The 25,224-nt window shown below is 39.1% G+C and overlaps 1 protein-coding gene across 6 annotated transcripts in view; it reads right to left on the reverse strand.

Moving 5' to 3' along the window:
- Window positions 1-25,224, reverse strand: part of osbpl8 (oxysterol binding protein like 8) — a 69,600-nt gene that overhangs the window by 21,803 nt on the left and 22,573 nt on the right. For 3 of the 6 annotated variants that reach the window (XM_023349984.1, XM_023349982.1, XM_023349983.1), the window contains exons 3-4: window positions 13,736-13,772; window positions 9,275-9,451 (exon numbers count right to left, since the gene is read on the reverse strand). In XM_023349984.1, the coding sequence (XP_023205752.1) occupies window positions 9,275-9,451; window positions 13,736-13,772 (214 nt within the window). Of the gene's footprint in view, window positions 1-2,570; window positions 2,952-9,274; window positions 9,452-13,735; window positions 13,773-25,224 lie in introns of those variants that run through there. The other 3 variants (XM_023349986.1, XM_023349987.1, XM_023349985.1) reach the window with 3 other exon arrangements.

The raw sequence follows: 25,224 nt of genomic DNA on the forward strand, positions 1-25,224 counted from the left end.
ACAGCTCAGCCTGATTTCCCATGGGTCCAACAAGATGTCCTATTCTTACCAAACATCTTCAACATAGTAAATTATCTGGATAGTAAATTAAAACAGGACAATCTAAAAGACAAGAACAGCAGGGCAACAACTACGGTTCAAACCGTTATTCAGTACATACACAGAATAAAAACCAAGACACTTTCTCACTGTTTGAAGGTAAGTTAGATGTTTTCTTATTTGATACAATGGGAAAGTCAAAATAAATAAGCCAATATATCAGAAAAAGGATCAATTATACACAAGAACAGAGATGATGGGAATGTCCAACCATCGTAACACGGAGGAGACTGGTTCTGTGACCTACAGATGAATGTGTTTGGGTCCAGAATGTGCAGAAAAAAGAGGAAGCTAACATGACACACGAAAAAAGCGAGACCTTCATATTTGGAGACATTTTCATCTGGTGAAACTAAAGTGGAACTGTTTGGACATAATAACCATTTTTGCATTTGGAGTGAAAAATGCAGGATGCTTATACCATCCTAACTGTGTGGTATGGTACAATGCTGTGGGACCGTTTTGCTGGTGCACTACATAAAATAGGTGGCATCATGAGAACTGAATATTATGTGGGAATACTACAGTATTATGTGGGAATACTGAAGCAACTTCAGTCAGGAAGATTTTTTTAAACTTACAATTTGTTTCGGGGAACTTCCAATCAGTTATCAAAGATTTTCTAATGTATTTTTTCCCTGCATTAAAGGGAATAAATGCAGGGATTTTATGTGAATTTCCTCGATCGCAGAACACTGGAAGAACTATCTAGATAATGTGGCAAAGTCATCTTAGAAATGATGCCCCAGAATCAAACTGAAATTGACATTTCAGTCTAAACCCTTCAGAAAACCTGTAGGTGTAAGCTGATGAGAGGAGAATATAAGACAAGGGATTTTTCAGACGCCAACAAGCTTCTATGAGCTGCAGATGAGGAGAGATGTGGGAGTAAAACACAAAAACAAAAAAAACAACCAGACGTGGAGCTCAAAAGACAAATCAAAAACAACAAGCACATGTGGGTTAGCCCAACCTGCCTGATCCAGTTATCTCCTTCAGAGGCTCTTGGCCCTGCCGTCTGGTAGCTGAATGTCAAAAATTAAGATAAATGGAGCCGGGGCTGCAGGAAGAGAAACACTATGACTCAGAGACGCTGTCTTGAAGTCTGAGAGATTTGTATAGCTGGAGGAGGTTCTTTAGAGGAGGAAAGAAGCCGGCTTTCGGCCAAAAAGGTCGCCAGAGTAAATCGCCAGCCATGGCAAACGCTTTCAATGCCTGCAACCGAGTCGGCCGTAAGCGCTGAGACTCAAAATGGCAAACACAAAAAGAAAGAGTTAGCAGAGTTACCAGGTCATGCAGGAGAGTCATAAATACTGCATCCGTCTGTGGCTACAAAACAAGGTTTGTGCACAGTCAGCCTTTACTGGGTTTCACTAAAGTTAAAAATAGTCGTGGGGAAAGGTGGAACAGGGGACGCGTTCCCTCTTTGGGAGCGCTGTGCGGTTTCCAGCTGTCCGCCTCCGGCTCCATGCTCTTTTTCACCAGGATGAACAAAAGCAAAGATCGCTGAGAGCCATTTTACAAATGAATGGTAGGCTGATTTAATCCTTCGTTTACCGTCGGATTAAATGCACTTAAAAAACACAACAAAAAAAACGAGGATTAACACAGCACTTTCGTTGAGGAATGGCTGGAACCCGACGTAAAGCCCAACCGAAGAAGACGAGTTGTCCTTTACTGGCTTGCACAAGCTTATTTAATTCTAATACAAAATTATGAAGAGAATATGCAGCAAAATGGAAAATTCCCATTTTTTTCAGATTCAGTAAACACATTCAAGTGAATGTCGTTTTAAACTATGCTTAACAATGTTTGTCTCTTTTCTTACTGTAAAACAGAGGTACAAACGTATTCATGCTGCGAAAGTCAATGTTTACTAGATTTAACTATTGTACTAATACGAACTTGATTTAGTTAAAATCCCAATTAAGAAAAATAAAATTGGTAAATTAAACCTTAAAACAACTGAAAAGTCTAAGAGTTAACAAACTACAAGAGTTCTTGAGAGAGATGCTAGACCAATTCCTCCACAGACACCGATGAGAATATCTCATTTAAGCTGATTTTCCCGACGTCATACTTAAAGTCACAACAACTTTAAATTCAATATGAGTGGCCGCATCATGAGGGATATGAAAAAAAAATGATAAAAACGCCTCAATTCCTAAAGTTTTACCCCCAATCAGCAGCAAGGTATGTAACTTTTCAGTATAGTTGCTTCAGATGGCAAAGAGGAGTTCACCCTGTTGGACTCATTATCAGCTTTACTACAGATTCATAAACATTATTAGTAGATTATAGATCTGGGAGGATTGTTGGACCCATCTTGATGCCAACAAAGTAGTAAAACACAGCATTGTGAGAAAACTCTCCCCGCGGTAGAGTAAATCCTGTAGTAGAAATCAGTCGCAACCACAAGCTGAACTACTAAAAGACTCTGCGGCGCCCCGCGGCCCGGGGAGCACACCCACCTGGAAGCGAGATGGGCGACAGTTCGTTATAGCCCCCGAAGGAGGCGTTGCGGATGAGTTTGCGTCCGTCCGGGTGCGGAGGTCGAAGCGACGCCGTCCCGCCGCACGTGGAAAACCGCCGGCGGTTCAGCAGGCCCTCCTCCTTCATCATGGGGCCGGCACGGAGCTCCCTCGCCGGGGCGGGAGGAAGACACAAGGGGGTGTAAGGGGAGGGAGGAGGGGGAGGGAACGCTCTGGGGCGGAAGATCGGAGGGTGATCGGGAATCCAATTCCCTCTAGTGTGCGAGTGAAGCGGTGGAGGAGCACAACACAAAAACACATGCAGCCTTTGAATCAGTGCAGCCGACTGGCCCCCTCTCCGTCACACACACACACACTCTCTCCCTGCTATGAGAGGGGAGAGGCTGTAAGTACTTAATAAGGAATAAGCCGAGCCCCGCCTACTCCCTGTGCTCCGGATGGGAGGGGAGCTGCATCCTGACTCGATGTGTTCTACGTCTTGTCTTCCTCTGCTGCTGCATTTCTCCTCAGGAGTCTAATCACGTCTAAAGTGTTCCTATAGACGTAAAGGAACACTTCACTGCTGTCCCAGATGATTCATCTTTTCTAAACATTGAACTAAGACGCCTGTTTTCTTTTTGTTGGTGTTTTTTTCAATGGCGGCTGTAAAAACGGAGCATAATTTTTTATTGTTATAGTAATCAGTCACATCACAGATATCGTGGATTCATATCCGTGACGTTCTGTCCTGCTTTTTATCTTTGGAAAACAAAGCGGAGAAGACAGAGGATGATGAGAATGAGGCAGAATCAAAAGCTCCACGACAGCTTGGGTTCCCCAAAGCTCCCACCGCTCTCACACATTCCCAGATTTCATCCCAGACTCAAAACTGCCAGATTTTATCTTAATATTTCTTCTTTTTTATTCATACCTATATGAACCTATTTCTCTTTATTTTCCTTCCACGGAACTAGATCTACTTGTAATCTGCTGATGAGATGTTTTTTTGTCGTTTCTTTTTAGTTACTAGTTAGTTGGGCGTTTTATATCCAACCTATAAATCAATCAAGTTCTACAAAAGCTGCCCAACACAAAGGATGAATCTGTGTTGCATCAACACGTCAGACATTATGGTGGAAAACCGATTTTATAGCTAGCAGCATTGTGCTAAGACACAATTTGATATTAAGTTGAATCTATAAAAAACACAAAAGATAATCAAATTCAGTTAGGATTTTAGCTAAGGATGCACTCATCCACATTTTTCACTCCCACTGCTGATACCGATATCTGAGCTTTAGTATCGGCTGATACCGATCCCATACCAAAAATCAGAGCTGATCTAACTTGATTTTTTATTTCTTTTTTTTAAACACAGACATAAATGTACTGGATTACAAATTTATTTGATAATTCTGCACCAGTGCAGCACAGTTAAACACACCAATACCTTAAACGAGCATGGTCAAACATATAAAAACAACTTAAATTTGTTCAGTCAGTCAGTAGTGTAATAGATGATGTTAAATGAATAATAAAGAAACAGAAACAATAGGTTGACTACCTCAAATATACTGCAACAAACCTTCTTTCAAATGGTTCAGAAAGAGCAATTAGGATTTTTAAATATAACGTAAAATAAATAATAAAGCATAATGTGGCTCAAAGCATAGAATTAGACTGAATAGATCTGCTCTTATGGATCGGGTACATTGTCCCTGATATCTAATCTAGAAGTTTTTAAAATATCGGGACCAACACAGATGTTAATGTTGGATCGGTGCATTCCTAGCTGCATTATGTGCAGCTACATAATGTCTGTGTAGCTGCACAGACATTATGGCAAAGAACTAACTTTGTAGCTAGCAGAATGTCACAAAGACACAACTTGATATTTAGTTGAATTTGTAAACCCCCCCGCCCCCCCAAACTCTACAGTTAATCCAGTTTAATTAGGACTTCAGCATCAGTAAAGGGATTTCCAAAGAGCTACTTTCTGAAAACTTACAGATTTATACCCTCATTTAGATTTTGTCCTTTAGAAACTTCATTTTGTTGTATTGTAATTACCCAGTCTTTGATGACGTGGGTTAAAATGGCCAAGAACGCACAGAATTAACAAGAATCTTACTGTATTTGTTGTTTGTGGCACTATTATCCTGATAAATAGCAGTGAAATGTTCCTAATGAGGGGTGAGTCCTTCTGTAATCCTAAAAGGCCTGTAGCTGCTGTGAGGTCAGGGGTCATCGGGCAGCACAAAAACAAGCGCAAAGCTCTGTTAAAGACAGAAGGAAGACAAACTATTTGCCTTTATCTGGGATGAGAAAACCCGATCTGTAAGGAAGAACATCTACAACGTCGCCATCTTCTTTCCAATCAGCTGGCCTGCCCTGTTTATTGTTGTGACTTCAACCCATCTAAAAGCTCAGAGCGTCCCGCTGGCCTGTTGTCAAGTCTCCGTCCGTGGAGACTGTTCATCAGAGACAGACTGTAGGAGTATAAACAAGCGTAATCCCTTCTAAAACTTCTGTGGCCGTGGCAACCCGCCGTTCCGTTCCTGAGAAATGCATAGCAAAGGCTTTCTGACTCAAACGTGCTTTAATTAAAACAGGTAATTGGATGTTGGGAACAAGTGAATCATTTCCCACAGCTAATTAACCTGCGGGGAGAGGAGGCGTCCATCGCTGCTGCGCCTAAAATTAGTCTGCATTTGGGTCATTTTTTTCAAACTGGGTGCACGTCTAACTGAAGAAAATATAATGAAATGCAGTTTTGAAAGGATTGAGGATTTTAGCAGCAACAGTGACATGTACATCAGAGTCAGTCTGTTACATGCTGAAAACACAACCAAAGCCTTAAAGGAGACACCATGTAAGCCTGGGATTACCTCTGGAACAAAAAGGCTATTTAAATCATTGATCTATCGACTCCGTCTACTGTCTTTGAGTCAATGCAGCAACATTACTAACTTTCAAATCTGTTTTTTTGTGTTCCTTTCATCTTTCTTCTGTCCTTAAATCAGCAATTTTCAGGAAAATAGAAGGTATAAAACCACGACGCCAACACAAAAAACAAGTACTACTCTACCGTACTGTACCTCGGTTTTCTTCTGGCTAACAATCAAGGGAAACTCAAAAGAGTCCAAAGCAGAGGAGCAGACAGCAGCTTAACCTCCCATGTTGCGCTATGGTCACTCCGAGTGCTCCAGCTGTCCGAGCGGTGCTCAGAAACCCAGACGGAGATGTCGTCCATCATGTCTTCCTGACCCGGTCGGTGTTCGGGTAGCCCGCTGGAGGAAGACAGGGAGGCTGCAGATCAGAGTGGCCCCCTCTGTGTAGCTAACCCGGTATGGCAGCGCCTAATCCCCGCAGCTGATCCTAAATCCAAACTGACCCCGCCTGTTCCCTTCGCTTTTCATCTCCCTCCGCTGCCCGTTTCATTTTCTTTTAAATGGAAACGCGCGCACAAAAGTGTTAAACAGACTGAAGTTTTCTGCGTTTCGCCACATTACGACTAGGCCTGTCATAATAAGAAATTTTGACGGATGATAAATTGTCCCGGTAATTATTGAGATGAATGATGATATTGTCGTTTTGACCCAACTTACAAGTAATAAGTTGAACATCTCAAAGACTAATAAACTTGAATTTTGTAAAGAACACTTGACGCTGGAACTGGAAGATTTTTTTAAAGATCCAAAATAAAACATGACAACCTAACAATCGAAACCATGAATAAAATGGATTATTACATTTCTGTCAACAAAATTACCCTGGATTAATACAGTAACACTTACTCTAATTTTCATTTTCTTGATGGTTTGGTTTTTTCTCGTCTCTCTTTTTTTTTTACCAGAGACAAGATTCTTCCTGTTCCAGTAAGAATCTTTGAAAGCATGTATTTGTATTGTTATGCATGTTGTTAGTTATAAATGGTCTCAAAACAATATTATTTGTTGCATTCACAAATTACTGTCAAGCAAAATTTGTTTTCATGACAGGCGGCGATCCTTCCGTCCGCTGCATCACCACCTAGGACAACTCTTCAAAGATACTTGGATGATAGAAGTTACGTTTAGTTTTATTTTGGTAGAAATACAGTATTATTGAACTGAATGGTTTAGATCAGTTCACATTCATGTGTCAAAATGACCCAGTCAAAGGCTGTAAATTTAATGAGAAGTCACTGCAGTAAAAGGTGCTTCCGCAAAGTACTTAATCAACCCAACGTCACACTTTTCAGATCGTCGTCCCACATCAAATCCAGATAAAACCTCCTACAATGTGAGGGAAATGAGAAAACGTTCAAGGTGCAATAAATACGTAAGAACTGGAGTCGATTGTTTTCTGACTCCAGACTGCTGATCCTCAAGGAGTCGGCGCCCACGGCTAAAGACGTCTCATCAAAACGGCTCCTCACTGAGTCATAAAGCAGAGGCAACTCCGTTTCTGTGCATGTGCGATAGGAAATCACTGAGACGAAGCCGACGCACCATGAAAGCAGTAGCATCTTTAAATATTTAAACACTGACATTAATGCATGACTCTTCAGAGAGGATTCCAGAAGTCAGTTCTTGGTGCGAAAGAGTCACGGAGGGATTTTAACAAACGCAAACAAGTTAAAATATGGAAGAAATGCATATAAATATGAGAATAAGTGGAGCTTTGATGTCTGGAGATGACTCCGTGTATTTAACATGCTAAACCTTCGTTCTTGTACTTGACACTGCTGAAACAACCGCTCATTTTCACACCTCAGCTGTGAATGTTCCCTCACAGCTCCGGCTGGATTTGAGTAATCTTACATCACCGCCATGCGTCTCGCTGTACGGACAAACTGTAAAGGATTGTGACAGAGGAATTATTGGGGTGGGGGAGATAAAAAAATTTTTTTTTAATTTTTTAAACGGGCAAACCGAACCTCAAGCTGCCATCGAGACGGTTGTTCTGGACCGCAGCTTTGATTTTTCTCCGACAGATCAAGACCAGTGCCATTAGTGGCTCTGACATCAGTATTGTTCGGGCTGAAAATCTGTTGCCATGGATACCTATTTTGGTCTTGAAGGAGTTGAGGGTCAGAGAAGGTTTTCGCGAGTCATTGTGAAAACAAACAAAGGCAGTTTGGATGATGCTGCTGCATATTAAGGTGTCTCCTTAGGAAAATATTAAAGTGCTTTTTAAATCTGGATCATAACTGATAACAATACGCTGGACATCGAAGTTACGATTGCCAAATTAAAACCAGAAACTTCAATCTATATGGTTTTAAAATAATAACTTCACAACACAGATGTTACTTTGTTCCATTTCCTCTTCTCAAAAAAGAATGTTGAGAATGCTTTAAAATGTTTGATGTTAGACCAAGAGGAATTTTTCTTCCAATTCTGAATTACGCACTATTTTGAGTCAGTAACTTAAAAAAAACACACAAAAAACAATTCAAGGTGACTGAATGCAGATTTACATTTGTGTCATAGTAGCTCCCTCTTGTGGTATGATCTCACTTTTAAACATATGTTTTCTAAAACCACTAACAAATGAAATTAAGCTCTAACATTATGACGTCATTTTACACCTCCTAACTACCTAATCAACATCGAATCACTAAGTTGGACAACCATTCTTTCCTGCCTCCATGATCAGGAGAGACTTCATTATTAAGACAATGAAGAACTGATCAAAAGAAAGAGAAATCAATGGAGTTTAGTCAAGATTATATACTGTAATGTAGCTTTAAGGTAACCGAGCAACCACCCTCAGGAAGCTCATCAATCCATAATCCTACCAGTGATTAACAGGAACTCCAATTTCATCAATAAGACCTGCATGAATCATGAACTCGGATTCTTTAGAAAGCCACAAGAGGGCGCACTGACACTGCAATGAGGTGAATGAGTGGTTATGTAAGACTTTAGTGAAATCTACTCTATTTTGTTCCACAGCAAGACTTTTATCTGGTGTGAGAAAAAATGCAGAACAACATTAATCTAATGAAAAGAGATACATTTGTACTTTTTAGAGTGGCGTCAGTGTTAGTGGATAAGGCGCTAAAATCAGCTCCATCCTGCTTAAAAGGCCTTAAATGAACTCATTCCTACAGGCTTTTAACTGATGACTGCGATTATGCACCCAGATTGTTATATCTTCATTCCTTTCAATTGATTTCAATATGTTGAAACATGATTCTCAAAGTAAAACAACAAACTTTAAAAAAAAAAAGCAAGATTAAGAAAAACTAAATTCTTGCATTTAAGCGCTGAACACAGTGAGGAAAAGACAAGGTTTTTATCGCCTCAAACTCAGTAGCTGAGGCATACTCTCTGAGCCACGCTGCTGCTGCTAAATCCAGACTAAGACAGCTAATCTGATTATTCTGCAAATGATAAATGTTTACTGCTTTAATCAGGCGGAAGGCTGATTAAAGCAGTAAACATGAAAAAAAGAAAAGATGTTTTACAGAAAAAAAACTCATATTAGAATAACTCCTTATGAGAACCCCGTGTTATTCATTATCATCTTGTTTTGTTTTGGAGTGTTAAAGTGTATATCCCACACTCAAACAAGCCAGTTCGACTGAACCAAAGGGATGAAGCATAGTTTGCCACAGAGCAATAATGTGAATATAGTGTGTATAGTGTTGTTTTGCACGGCTCTGCGGTTGTTTTGCACAACCGCAGAGCAAACAGCGCGCCAGTGGGTCCTACCGTGGGTGTAGCTGACCCCTGGGCTGAGGTTAGAGGGCGTGGCTATGTGCTCCCTGTTGGGCGTTTGAAGGCCCGCCTCCTTCTCTTTCTCCTTCTCCTTATCCCGCTCCTTCGCCTGGCGTTGGCTCATCCTGCCTGGGGTCAGAAGGATGGGGTCATCGGTGGACGTTATAGCACCTACAGGTGGAAACAGGAAATGAGATGAAAACAGGACATTAGGCCATCTCTTGCTTCAGAGAGGAGCTACAAAGGGCCCTCTTGTGGCGCACCAGTTTGGTGCATCCCTCCCGTTTCATAACCCCTTTTCGATAACTTACATAACATTCAGTTTTATCTACGCCTTATGACTGGAAATATGTTTCATAGGAGCTGATAAGCTGCATATATGAGCCTGTCCCTTATCACTCCACCATGTTTACCTGAGGCTAATGAAACTAGCATGCATGTTGTTGCTTAGGAAAAGGGGAACCATTTTAAGGTGAGCACCTGCAATAGTGTTGCACTGCCAGATTAAGGTGTCTGGCAGTTAAATGGTAAAGATGATGAATATTAAAACAGATGCAGATTGCTCGTGTATTAGTGTCGTGGGTTAAGCGCTCAATTAATCAGATAGTTGCTTGAAGCTAGATCTGAACGCCACAGACTGGGTTTTCTTTTGAGTTTGCAAACCTTTTCTAATTTCTAATTGGGGCCTGCCCATAGCAATGCATAGGGATGTAATCCCTATGCATTGCATGGCAGGCACCTATTGTTCTACACCTCAAAATAACTGCCGCTTCCTACTACCGTTAATGCGGCTCGTACCGCTGCATGCCCCCTCACAATATATATATCAAAACGTGAGGCTCAATCCCGTGAGGGGAGCTATTACTTTTGTTGGCATTTCGAGTAACTGTGGCGACATAATTAACAAAAAACGAGCCAAATTTAACTCAAAACAAAAGTCTAACTGACACAAAACAGTGTCAGTTAGACTCAAAATAGACATAGAATTTAGTCTGCCTCTCTGAACTGCTCTTTAGAACTACAATGACTGAAGGTTAGAACTACAACATGGCGGACACTGAGTGCCTACAAAAGAGGTCTGAGCTGAATGTCAGAACTACAACATGGTGGAACTGTCAGTTACTACAGAGGAGGACTGAGCTGGCCTTTAGAACTACTTGTGTTTTGGGCTTTTTATAACTGATTTTATCCAACCATTGTTACACATGGATTTAGTGAGGCAATTTAAAATGAAGCTTACTGAAAATTTCAAAATAAAAGCCTTGAATATTTTTACATCAGATAATTGCTCTTTTTGGCTTTATGTGACTTTTTTATCCAAAGCACTGTTACACATGGGATTAGTGTGGCAATTTAAAATTAAGCTTAACAAAAATTTCAAAATAAAAGCCTTGACAATTTTTACATCAGATAATTGCTCTTTTGAGCATTATATAACTGATTTAACCCAGCAATTGTTACACATGGGATTAGTTTGGCACTTTGAAATGAAGCTTAACAAAAATTTCAAAATAAAAGCCTTGAGAAGTTTTACATTAGGTAATTGCTCTTTTGAGCAATAAATAACTGATTTAACCCAATGACTATTAGACATGGGATTAGTTTGGACCTTTGAGATTAAGCTTAACAAAAATTTCAAAATAAAAGCCTCATCATGCCCCTGAGGTTAGTGCACCGCCGCAGGCGGTGCAATAATATTATTCTGCATTATCTTTTTCTCTCAGGTTAGGGAACTGCCTTGCGCAGCAAGGCAGTTCATTAGCATTAGCATTTTAGCTTAAATAAGCTATTAGCTATTTATTTGACTTATTAGCCATGTTTTTTCTACTTCTTGGAGTAAGTCCATTATAGAGAACATCCTAGTGATATCCCACATGCTAGTGACAGCAATCATGCTAACATTAGCATTTTTGCTAATTTTAGCTGATACACTTACTTTATCATACTGAATGGTGCAAGTGAATGTTAGTCAACAGTCTTGTCATTCTCCTCATACTATTGCAGCTTTCTCTAGCATTGATGCTAATTGCTAGCATCAGAACGCTGGGTCCAAACCGACGGGCACACTGTGGCAGGCCCCGGTTAAATTTCTTCAGGAATTTTCTAGTTATACAATTTTCTTCTAAAATACAAAATGTATTAGAAACAAATCTCTTTGAAGGCTCCAAGCATGCAAGACCATTTTATATCAGGGTTAGCCGATGTAATGACAAAATAGAAACTTTGGCTTATTTACTGGGAAGACTGAACTGATAACGAAGGTTTCAGAGGAGGTGTTTTTCTTCTCCTTTCCACCAAAACTCCTTTGAACCGGGTTTGATTTAGGGACAGAGGTACTGAGAGAAACGTTCTGCAGGAGGGAGCTGGATGGGAGGTGCCGTGTACATGAAGATATTCAAGAGAATTGTATGTGTTAAGTTTCACTTCTTCCCTTTTCTTCCTTCTCTTCTTCTCTTTCTAGCCTGATCTCTGAGGATATTTTATTATTCTAAAATAAAAATATATAAAGACAAATGCGCATTTCTCTGATTGAATCAGTGTTCCACTAAATATCGAAGGAATATTTTATTACACTGATAATCCAAACTGAACCAGACTTTTTTAGTTAAACATAAATCTATTCACAAGTATACCTCATTCTTCCTATGGAAGACAGAATTAAACTATTATAAAAGTTGTTTCAAAAACATAGTGACAGAGTAGTTAAAGGGGCAGTATTATGTGTTATTATTTATTTTATCAAGTAGCTATGTTAACTATAAGTATATATATCAAATTTGACTTAAAAGAAACTTTACTTTATAATTTAACACCTTGAAATTGGGTCTCTGTCTCTTTAAAAACTCCTGCTCTTTCTGAAACTAAACCTTCAGGAAATCATCAGTATATGGCTCCTCTATTAACCCTTTAGCAGTGTTTTTACCAGCGTTTCACTGAGAAGTAGTTTCTAAAATGAGCGCAGCAGATCCTCAGTTCCACCAGGTGTTTGCTAATTGCTGCTGACTAGTCTGAAGGAGCTGAGTAGATGAGTCTCTGGGGAGGGCTGCTTGGAAACTGCAGCTCCGAGGAAGAGCTTCGTCTCAAAGTTCTTCAGTCCCACCAGGCGTTATGCAAAGCTGAATGGTTGCCTTGGAGATTGAAGGATTTCTCAGACATACATGAAAGAATAAAGGTAACACTCCAGGTATGTTTTTGATGAGGGAGTAACATTATAACATGATGTGAAGCTCAAAAATGTCAATTTCTACATAATACTGCTCCTTTAAGTTTTGCATTGTACTGCCAGTTAGGTGGATGAAAGAAAAATGGTATGAAACCCTTTCCTTGCTAACAAGAACAACAAATTTAGTTCTTGGACATTTATCAGGTTGTACTCAACCCCCCTAAAGGTCACAGTGTGGAATCTAAAAGGGCACCATCCGTCACTGTAATGGAGGGAACACGTTTTCATTAGTCCTGAGGACTCGGCTTAATTGGGCAGAGAATGGTGAGAATTTTCGCCTCTTGATTTGCCTTGATTTACTTTGACCAAAGGTTGTTGGATGTAAACAAAAAGATGACAGAAATGGAGAGAGAACACAGTGGTTCCCGGACACCGAACGAGGATTTCAAAGTTTTCAGATCACGTATATGTTTATAAAAATTACATGTACGAGGTGAATGTTCATGTCTTTGGCTTTCCTTGTAGCGCTTTCTTACTGTAAGTGAGGGAGACTCTCGTTATCACAGAGTTTGCTTGTTTGATTCACAGGGTTCAGATGACTTATGACTTTGTCTAAACAAAGTGAAAATAAAGTGGACCAAACATCTCTAGCATAAAATACTCTTTAAGTACAGTAGGCAAACTAATTAGTAGCATGTGTGTAAAGCAGCAGAATGCAGGCTAGCTACCTGACCATATACACACTAAAAAGCCAAACTAACTAGCCAAAAATAGCTTCTTATGCTTCTCATAACTAGATTATGTTATTCTGTTTTCAAATTTTGTGTAAAAACCGTAACACGGTGAATGTAAAGGAATTTTAATGACGATTCAAATAAAAATAAAAATCTTCTATCGACCCATTAAAAATCCCAAGTTTAACATGAAAGGCTTAAAACTAAATTTCACATAAAGGACATTTAAATAAGAGTTGCAAGTAATAATAACGTTCAATACTTCCTTTAAATAAAGGAATTGTGCATGAAGAAATGTAAAAAATATATATATGTCCTTACATAAAAACAGTCAAACAGATTTCTGCAAGCTGAAGTCAATAGCAGCAAAGGAAAAGCATAAACAACAACAAAATTCTTTCACGGAAAAAGTTTGAAAAATGAGTGAATTACTTTAGGACTCTCTTCTCTAAAGTTGAACATTTCCCTCTCTTCCTCTGGCTCTAAATATCAGCCCTGGACTGGCTGCTGTCTGTGTAAACTGCCCAAAGCCCTTCCCCTGAAAGGTCGCTGGCTTACCAGAGGCGGCATGATGCTCTCTCAACTCTGCATGGTGCTTGTGAGGGGGGAAGAGGTGGAGACAGAACAAGAAAAGTAAAAGAGGAAAAAGAGCAGGAAAGAGTCATGGGGATTGAAAAAGTGACATGGGGGGCAGGGGGTTGTAGATGAAGATTAAAGGAGGGGAGAGGGCGGAGATGGGTTTGTGTCCACCATGCGTTGTTGTGTTGGCCAGATGTTGGCAGGTTTGCGTGCAGCGGGGTTGGCGACAGTGGGCAGCATCAGCAACAGCAAGTGAGGATGCAGCCACATGGGACGACAACAAGTGACATTAATCCCCCCAAAAAAGAAGACAAAGAGACAAAAACAAATGAAAAACAGACATTAGTTGGACTAAAATGTTTATGAGTCAACTTAAAACAACAGAAGCAGAACATTTAAAAAAAAAAAAAGGCCTGTGAGGGTACAACGGTGGATTATGTTCAAGAAATAAAAGATGAAGAAATTAACAGAGCAAACAAAAGAGACACAAACTCAGTAGCTGCTAAGAATGCCCTTTTATTTTGATTTACCATCCTGTCAGGCTCAAATGGATTTGTTAAAATACATGAAATAAGAAAATTAATTTTCATTATTTGACCAGCTCAAAAGTTAAAAAACATATAACAGATTCTCAGTTAGATTTGTCAATTATGACATGACTATATGTTTTTATGGTTATACATATTAATTACTTCATCTTAAAATAAGAGAAACAGTTATTGTTACCAGCTTAGATTAGTCACCTTCTGTAAAGCATGTTCAACCCTGACAGTGAAATTAGTTTCTATTACCACAAGGAGGCAGTGTTGTACCAAGTTGGTTGCTGCGAAGCAGTGAAGAAGACGACACAGCATTTTGGCTAACAGAGAGATGGGAGTTAATATTAACACATCAACTTGTACAGCCAACCCCACGAATAAATAAAACTAGCATTATGATAATTATCGTGTGTGAGAAATTTTGCATTCTTTTACTGGTACATAACGAACAAAAAAGTTATGGTAAATAAAAGAAAATTTAGGAATTACAACCTATAGTTGTGTGGTTTGCACAGTGACGATTTAAGGAATAAATCAATTCTCAATCTCAGACTGAAATATCTCAATTGGAAAGGACAGTTGGATGTGATAAAGCGTGGAGCCTCGCCTGTTTGCAGTTCAGCATTCATGGATTTACCTAGTCATGATTATTTCAGTGGAACATAACTCTAAGTTGTTTGTGGAAAACTTGCTTATTTGCAATTTTTTTCTAAAATATTTGAAAATGCAGTCTGGGAATCTGAAACACCTAGACATAATGCTAGGTGCATTGGCGATTGCAAAGCAGCCAATCCAGGCGCACCGTTCATTTTCCTTGCGGCTGTTTGGCCGTTCCCCCCAAGAGTGGAGATAAGACAGTCTGTGGAAGTTTGTTTCTGTAATAGGGCTAAGACTGTTTCCACTGAGCTTAATAATGCATTAATGTATATTTCGTTTTAGTATTTGCAGGGTTTAGCTAATCTCGAGTGGCTGTGGTCCAGGGGCTCCTCTATACTATTGCATTTCATAAATTCAAACTCTGATTTCCAATAATATATAATCCCAGTTGGATGGAATTACGCCAACACCTCATATAGATCTAAGTGACCTAGATGTGTACTTTAAAGTGGCATCGAAAATATGCGCAATTGATATCAGCATAATAATATTCAACAATGTTAACATTTCTTGTTAGGTTCAAGGGGAGGTGTATTATTCTACAATATGGTGCATTCAGAGTTGGCTGTTTATCTTATTTGCGCTGTTGATGGATTCCTTTCACAGTTGTTCCCATCACATTTGTGGTGAAAGATGCTAACATAAGTAGCTCAATACGGTAGAAGCCATAGAAAACAATGGCACCCATGTTTGTTCCAAGAAAGGGAAAACAAAATTGCAAAAAGCTGTTGAGTTGGAACCCTGACATTTTCTAGCTGAGGAAGAAACAAAAAAAAGAGACAACACTAAGACCTGCTTGCAACAATAAGAGGAAGGGATTAGCAAACAGTCACTGAACGTCAGAGGTCGATTAACAAACCTTAATCTCAGCTCATCTGATCGTCATGCGGTTGGAAAGTACAGTTATACCTGGACACTGTTTCTGCCTTCCAAAACATTCCCTTCCAATGCTGATCATTAGTTGGCTTTGTGTCTGAGATTCCTGGATAGTTCTGGGTACATAGTCGAAGGCAAAAAATCTTCAGCTGTTGTAGTCTGAATAATACCGCGGCTTTCCGTGATCACAGCCGGAGTCTAATCCTATAATAAAACTATTCTTACTCAGTCAATTTCTCTAAGTTGGTTCAATAAGACGTCAACTTAAAATAACCCCAGTTGCTTTACTTGATTGACTAAAGGGCCAGGCTGAAAGAAAAAAAAGTGTTAGCTGTCAGAGCTGATTACTACATATGCAGATGAGGAAGCAGAGGTGACACAACGTCTGGCAGGAAGACAAAGGTTTGGTGAAAAAAGATGTAATGATAGAGCTGGAAAACACTGACTCAATGGAAAGAGAATGCATTGTTGGATTTCAGCGTCTGGTGAGATAATATTAGAGCTTTTATTATCAAAAAACTGACAAGCAACGAGTGGTATCCAGTGGTGAATCTCCAATCAGAAGCCTTTTATAACTGGGAATAGTTAAACAGTCCTTAGAAATATATTTTCAGCTTGCTTGTGGATATTATACGGTATTATATATGACTGTCCTTAATAATGAGATTAAATTAGGTTAATATAGTGTGCTTTAAGCTGTTTAACATACATACAAAACATTTTAGCGGCCATTTAAAAAATTACAAAAAACAGACAGATTAATGAAAGTAAATGTGATCACCTTTGAACTACCTGCCGATAGACCAACATTTTCATGCGTGCAGTTTTTCCTTTACAGCTTAGGATGTGAAACAGCACATCTAAGATAAGGCCTGTGAGTGAAGCATTCAAAGTTGTTGGTTAACATGAGCTTGTAGTACTCTAAAGATAGCAGCTGAAAACAGATGGCCTTGGTGTGTTTGATCAGTGCAAAGAGAAGCCAGGTCTGTGCAAAAGAACTACAGTTTGCCTTTAAGACACAATGCATGTAGCACTTGAAGCCATGAAAGAAAATGCATTTAAATCAGTCAACAAAACCTTTACTTGGTAGAATCACTCTTGTTAAAATGCGCCCGCCTTCATAAGCCCACGGTTTAAGAATGAGTGCTTTGAACAAGATGCAGTTTGACTGTGAGCAGTTCTGCATCAGGAAGATTATAAATATGAAAGTTGACATTTTTCTGAGGGAATCGGTTCTATTCTCCTTGCATTGGTTTCAGACATAAAACAGCAGCCCTGCTGTGTTGACAAGTAATGAACAGTGACTGTAAGCTTGACTGCTCAACCTAAAATTTCCATATTTGCTTGGACACAGAAAGAAGAAAAAGAGGGAAGGACAATGGCGCATAACAATGTTTTGTTTAATAACTTAATAATGAGTGTTCAATCACTTACAGTAAACAGTTTAGATTATTGATGTTCCAATCGGGATTGTTTGTCCCAGATGCCCATTCAAAAACTGACATTTGCAAATACTGAGTTGTTGTTTCAATACAGTTCATCAGTAGCACATGGTCTTGCAACTTTGTACAACTTTACTCACTTGATGTTCAGAACACTGCAGTCTTTATCTGAAATAGAAACTAAATATGGGGTTCCTCAGGGTTCTATTTTCGGGTCCCGTTGCTTTAACATCAATATAATCATCCTAGCTCAGACAACAGAACACTGCAACATACTCTCAACGTGCACGTTCTGAGAACAAAGTTTTACATCGGTGAACACATTACAATAGTTGCTCTACTCAGTCAGTGTGTCCAAAAACAGTGATTAGACGGGTCTGAATTTCCACCACTTTAATGCAGTTAGGACAGAAATGATTCTTTCTGGTCCAAATGATTTAATAAAATGTACTTAATTCCAATTTTAAAAAAATCACAAACAACATAAATAGAAAACAATATAAACAACAATAAGGGTCATGAACAAAAATAGGACCTAATCTTCTATTGTATCACATCCTATTTCCCTGGAAGCCTCGAACCGTCTGCAGAATGAACAGCCTAAAACACAGGCTGCTCTTTCTTCCTATGAAAAGATGGGGACTGCTAACGAGGGATAAAGCGCTGTGACATATTGCATAATGTTTGAACATCACTTGCAGCACATTTCTGACCCAGTTTCCTTTTCAGCAACAGAGAGAGGAGGAGGACGTAAAAAACAACAACAAGTTATTTTTTGTACTATATCTAAAGGGCAGGTTGAAACTCAAACATGTTACGAGGGTAAAACTGATCTAATATTCTCCCGAGTATGAAAAAAATGAAAGATTTAGAATGAACATAGACATTTAGAATAGCAGGTGATATAAATCACCAATAAGCTAACAGTGAATACTAGAAGCCTTACTGGTTAAAAGTCAATTTTTACTTTGATCAACTAGAAAACTCCCAATTCCAATTATTCTCTACATTCACATTCCACTGCAGTATCGTCATGGTGTGAAATCACATAGATCATTTCAGCCTGTGTTTGACGTCAGAACAGCTAAATCCATTATTAAGGAACTGGCAGGTCTGTCAGTAAAGTGGTGAGTTCATGGCTAAAGCCTGAGCCCAGGCAGGCAGAGAGCTACAGTATGAGATGGAAAACCTGGAGTCTGTCCAAATGGCCGGAAGGAGCTAGAACTGAAACCATAAATAATATTGCTTGAACATATTGGTTTATAGAGTGTAGAAGGTATGGTCTGAAGAAATGCCTGAGTCAATGGAATTTGCTGCTGTCCAATATGATGAGTCTCACAATTCCAATCCGAAAATATATGTGGCAATAACAGAGGAGAAACAATTTGTTTGACCTCATTACTATGATCCTAAGTAGCTAAAGAGTTGTGATGAGCAAGGAGAGCTGCTAACCGTTACTGTATGTTAGCCATCTTCATCACATAATGACAAACTAAAACTAACCAGTAATCATAACCAGTTACTAAATAAATTGCTTAAGATCCTTTTCATGCTAACAAAATTTAAGTGTTTTCTATTAGGACTTCATGTCATGGAATAGTATGAAGTGTGTTATTGTGAAGTGGAAGTAAAAAAAAAATCACACTCTTTTTCTACAAATAAAAATATGAAAATAAGGTATGGTTCACTCTCTGTGTGATCAGACAGTCAGAACCATTAGCCCAACATGTGATTTCATGTTTGGGTGATGAAATCACACCAAACATTTTCAGTGTTCTTGTTACAATTTGGCACGTCAATAAAATATACTGATCCGACTTTGTGGAAATGTTCTCTTTGTTCTTTTGGAAGCAATACAAGTACTACCAGGTTTCACTGTGGTTATTTCTGTTGAGATATTAAGAACAACACATAGTGGATTAGTTTTGTTTGATTTCATCAGGGAGGCTAGAAATTCTGACCTTAGCTGTAATTTGAAAGATATCAAAGTATAAAGGTTACCCAAAGATCATACATCCAGTCCCCAGATAAGGAGCTTTTTCAATGCTTTATTGACACGAGGGCCCTTTTATAATGACAGAAGCAGAAAAACTACAAGGATTGGCCGAGTTATTCAAACTTTTTAACACAGTTTGGGTTTGTAAAACCTTTACTCCATTTGTGGAAAAAATGTGATCAAGCTTTCCCAAAATTATAGCAAGTCTTGCACTTTTCTGGAGTATGAATAAACCTCTATTAGTTTAACCATTTTTCATTTAAGTCTACATTACTTCTGATACAAATAACGACAAAATGACAATCCAAACAAGACAATGATCAGAAAGAAAACTAATTTCAACCCTTTTCTAAACAGAGTGGCCCTGTTTCTTTTTCCCCCCCTAAATACTAAATAAAATCTATCCTTCTCAAAGCCATCAAGTAAGTAAGTCATTAAGAAAAAAGGATGTTTCTACGGGTGTTTTCACACTTGACAGTGCATTAGACTCTGATTGATTGGGGACCAAAATTGCAACATTTTTAGCTGGTGTGGTTAATTTACAAACTCTGCTTTGCCAAATGATACAAATTAATTGAAAAACCAGCTCCCCTCCCTTCCTGTGGTGCTGCACTAAGAACCACTGGAAGAAACGACACAAAAACCTCAGAAGAAGACGCAATCACAACTCCCTTCTTCACAACATATAAACAAAAATGGAGTAACATCAGATTTTAGTTGTTGCAAAATTTTTCTTTAGTGTTTGGTAAGAGACCACGAGCCGCATCTCCCCCCAGCGCTAGACTACCACGTTTGTTTTGGTTGTATTTACAAGGTTTTTGGAGCAATTTCCGGTCCATTTGAATTCCCATATGCAATTGAACCGCACCAGAGTTCACTTGAACCAAACCTAAGTTTGTAAATGGACAAAAGTTTGCTTGTTCAGTCCATATAAGAGCTTGACTGTGCATTCATGAACCAGACTTTCTAGACAAATGGACAAGAATTCGATTAAAATGGATTAAACAGGGCTGGTGTGAATGCAACCAAATTCTTTTGTGGGGCATTGGTAGGGGCAATGGTGATGGATTGTCTGCAGCATCTCATTAGACAGCAGTGTTTCGACATGATCCAAAAAGATCAAGTTAGAGGATGGCCTGGTGGTTAAATGGGCCTCACACTAAGTGGTGTCTCAGTTTCATCACAGCAGGAGACCAGGGGCTCAGGAAGAGCACAGAGGTGAGGTGGTGAAAGTCCTCAAGAATAATAGACTTTCACCAGTGTCAAAGAGCCTAACTAAAGCTCTGTTAGTACACTGCACACAACATTTAGAAGCAGGTACCCACTTAAAAAGAAAATATGTAATAATAGATAATAAGACAAACAGAAGGGTAGATTGTTTTAGTAAAATTCTCAGTTAGAAAAGAATCAGCAATGTAAGATTTTTAACCAAGAAGTGACATGGAGGACAGGCTCAAGGATGATAGCGTGAGTTGGGTAAACAGTCTGCATGAGGTTTTCATTAGGAGCGTTTTGGGAAGAGAGCACCAATTAAGATCTTGTGTACATACTACGAACCAGGAGGAACATTTTATTAGTATTTTTTGGCATCTAGTTGGAAAATAGTTTTTGTCCAGAACTGATGCGTAGCTCTCCCCAAGCCAAAAATAAAACAATCTCAGAGCATACTCTGGAGAACAAAAAATAAACAATGCATCTAATTATGTTCTGGGGCTTTATTTATAATTTTTACATACAATTTTAGCTAAATTGGAATTCAGCTCAAATGTATTGAGATAAAGCTAAATTTTAATCTTATGCAGGTTGAGGTTAGAGATAATCTGAATGTAGTTTATGTCTTAAACTACATCAAACTAGTTCAAAATTAAACTACAAGGGCAGATACAGTAAATGAGCCACAAAGCAGTGATTGGTGAGTCTCTATCTATTAGGTTAAAAACTGCAACTGTCGTTTTGAGGGGAAGCGTTATGAAGGTAGACTTCACAGTCCAGCTGCTGTTCAGAATGAACAAGCACAGACCTTGGCTAGTGCTGTCAGGCTGATTACTCTCAGCACTAACCTGTCTGCCTGCACCTATTGAACACAGCCAACACTCCCGCAGAGCCTCTACTGTATTGTGAGGAAAATAAATAGGAACAAAAACGCAACTGTTTCTGGAATACTGATGATACAAAGCGGAACGCTAGAAACAGATCAAGTTAATTTGCTCCCATCTAAGTAGTATGAACATGGTTGGATATTTCAGCAGCGTTTACAGATAGGAGCTAACTCCGGAGTAGGCATGTAGGTGGACTGGAAAGGGTTTGCTGATTAAGGAGTTATGCTTCAGTACTTCGTATCTCAAACGGTAGCCGTTTGTACCTCCTGTTATTTGCACCATAGTTCAGCTCTTAGCCTAGATGTCTTCCTTACTCACTTCTGAAGAATAACTGAAAGACAATTAAAGCAACAAACACTGATACTTGCAATGACGACATTTTGCTAAAGACAATTTAAAGTAATTTTCTATACCTAATCAAAGTGGGGCTCCAACTTTCAAGAGTTCTTGGTCCTTCTTGTTCATTTAAAAAGATAAAACAAAAAAGCTAACTATGCCAGATTAAATAGGAGAATGAAGGAAAGAAGGAACACAGGAACTAATGCAGGAACGAACGAAGAACGAACACAGGAACCAGGAATGAACGAACGAAGGAATGAATGAAATATCAAATGAAAGAACGAAGGAATGAACGAACGAAGAAAATAAAAAACGAAAGAATGAAATAAAAAATAAACATCTGGGGGATAAAAGTCTAGAAATTACAATAATTTTTCTATATTTTCTATGTATAGTATGGAAGAGAAAATTTAATTTTCTCTTCCATACTAATCCAGACATGCAACATACTAAAATAAACTTTCCCAGAAATTTTAAAGACCGTGTTGCTATCTGGCCAATAAATATCTAGAACAACAATGCTGTTGGAGGAATTTTGGTTTGATTGAGGGAGTCCAAATTTGTCTGATTTAATAGAGTTTACTGGTCCGACAAGAATCAGAACCACAGTCAATGGAAGTAAGTACAACACAAGATTTTCTAAGAAAAAAACCCAATATAAAATAAATATTGATAATTTATTGATACGCAACAATTGAACACTTGCGATTCTTTGCCTGTGCAACTGAAGAAAACACCCAGCTACACAGAAAGCCGATAAGCAATGGTTAGAAAATGGTTTATTTAAAACAAATGACTTTCTAGTAAATTATAGAGCAACATACCTCAAGAGTAGCGGAGCATTACCCAAACTCTCCTCAGTCTAAGCTACCCACTCTTGCTTCCTGCTATGAGTCTAACAGTTTAAGGTTCACTTACAGCACACAGGAACTGCAGTCAATCGAGGGAGAGGAGTTTATCGCTGCTACCGTTTTCTTGTTCAGACTAAAAGTGGTGTGACATGCCGCTGAGCTCCAACACACACACACACTGAAAGGAAAGGAGGAGACAAGACGGAGAGAGAACACACATGCAGGAGAATTTGAGCCTCCTCCTTTCTCTCTCTTTCTGATGAGAGATCTCTCCTCTCTTTGCTTTCTTCTTCTTCCTCTACATTCCCCCCCCCATGAAGCCTTCAGTAATTTACTTGTTTACTTTCTCAGCGGTTGTTACATCACTGCCATTGAATACTCTTACTCAGCTTTCATCCATTCTCTAAAGCCCTTGTGATTTCCCCCTTCCTATCTCTTCATCAATCCACCCCCTTGCTTGCTGCTTTGAGAACTGGTCTTATTAAGATGCAATTCAACCGTGGATGCAAAACTTCAAGCAACCACCTCAGTGAAGTACGCCGTTAATTGTTTATAAGGAAGCAAAATATAAACCAACCATGAGGGGTAGGTTATTAAAGATGGGGATTTGTGCGCCATCCGGCTCAATTACTGTAACCACACTACTCCTTCCTGGGAACTTGTTGACTGAAGCACCACTGCATCAATAAAGCAGTGACCAGGGTAATCTCCATAGGTCACAATGGAAAATCAACTCTGAAGACGACTCACTTACCCCCTAACCATCCTGAAACCTTTTTATAGTTCCACTTAGAAAGACATAATGCCTCGTTTTCACCGAGTGGTTTGCCACGGGTTGGTGTGGTTTGGTACACTATTTTGTGCTTCCATTGTAAAAGCGGCCCATACAACAGAACCGTACCGCACCATTCGAGGGCTTCCGTCAGTAGTAGGTCCATTGGTATGGCTATGGTGAAGCTATACAACAGTCCATTGATTTGAGGGAAAGAAAAACTTGCTTGTGACAAACAAGACATTCTATTGCACCAAGTTTGTTGTTTTTCTTGTCTGGTGCGATGTTTAACACCTCCTGCCCAATGAGAGTCCAACTGGCGGTGGAAACCTAAATACACTGGACCATAAAATAGTTTAACGAATAGCACCGCTCAGTGGAAAGAAGGTATAAAAAAGGCGTGACAAAAAAAAGGTTCAAATGGCATAAATAGTTCTTCAAGGCACAGCAAAGGCTGACTTTTCTATCAATTATGTCCAATAAGCGTTTCTACTTATTTACTTTTCATCCCACTCTCCTGACGAGTCACACTCAGGACATTAATTGCATTTTTTTTATTCACACTCACAAAGCAATAATTGTAATATGTCAAACATTCTCCAGTCTGCTGACAGAGTAGTCTGATTCACATCATGAAACTCATTATCTTTGGAATGACAAAAAAAACCCCTGCTTCTTCCACTCAAAATAGCAGAAAAAAAAACTAGTCATTTTTACTGCAAAGCTCATTTGCAGTCGAACACCAGCCTTTAGAAATAGACTACAGTCTTTAGCTGCGGGCAGGAAGCCCCCTGTTGAGTGACTTTCAGTCTGTGACTTTGGATAGGTTTTCTCAAATACCAGAAAAACAGAACCATTTAATAGCGGCTACATGACAGCAGAACAAAATCTCTGAACAATTACTGGAAGAGAATTGCATTTTTTTTTTAAAACTATTTCTGTAAAAACCAAAAGAAATGTGCAAATTAAAAGAAAAAAAAAACTTTAAAAGCAGGTCAGAATAAAGTTATGAGTCATACCTTCCCCTGTTATAGAATACCAATAGAAAACTTGAGTCACACACCACCACACTGGTTACCTAACAACAATTTTTTATTTTTGCTTGGATGCAAATTTGACTTCACATTCTGTAGAAGGTGTTGACAGATTTACAATATTGTCAATAGTGAAAGATCAGCTAAATACCTCAACTAATTATTAATTATGAATTTAAGTTCAAAGGGATAATTATATTGAGGTTTTAGAGTTGGAAAACACTTTAGTCAAACATCTATTCACATGCTTCTGCAAAACAGTGTTTATTCATCCACTCAGTTTTCTCTCTTGCCTGTCCTCCACCCACCATTCTGGCCCAACAAGCTGATTTATCTGCCTAGAAATTAATATTTTTTAATGTTAAAATATGCAACTGCACCTACATCATCTGAATTTCACTCCATCATTTACGTACCAAGTGGCTGCATATTTTTCTAACTTTTTGTCCGCAACATCTTTGCCATATTTACTGTTGGAGATACTGCCCCCCCCCCACCCCGCTGTTCAATTAGACCAATTTCCTACAGCAGAGAGAATGTCTCTAAAGTGGAAGCTTCTCAGATCAACTCCACGCCTCCCATTCCCCCAACCACTGATGTACGGAGGCTGACTCAGACCTGGTGTCTCGCTGTGTAACAGAAGCCTCAAGTCAATTTTTACATCTGGCTCCATTAGCCTCCTGGACTCGATTCCAGTTCCCCCCACAGATCAGGCTTTGAAAAGGGAAGCTTAGTTTTAAGTCGGTGTTGCTATGAAAGAATGAATCTTTAATTGAATACACTGTGCAGCTCTACTTCTGACCCATAAAAAGACAATGGAAAAGGCTTGTGACAGTATTGGAAAAACCTGATGTGGAAAAATA

The sequence above is a fragment of the Xiphophorus maculatus genome, chromosome 17, assembly GCF_002775205.1.
Source record: "Xiphophorus maculatus strain JP 163 A chromosome 17, X_maculatus-5.0-male, whole genome shotgun sequence".
In the NCBI taxonomy this organism is placed as follows: Eukaryota; Metazoa; Chordata; class Actinopteri; order Cyprinodontiformes; family Poeciliidae; genus Xiphophorus; species Xiphophorus maculatus.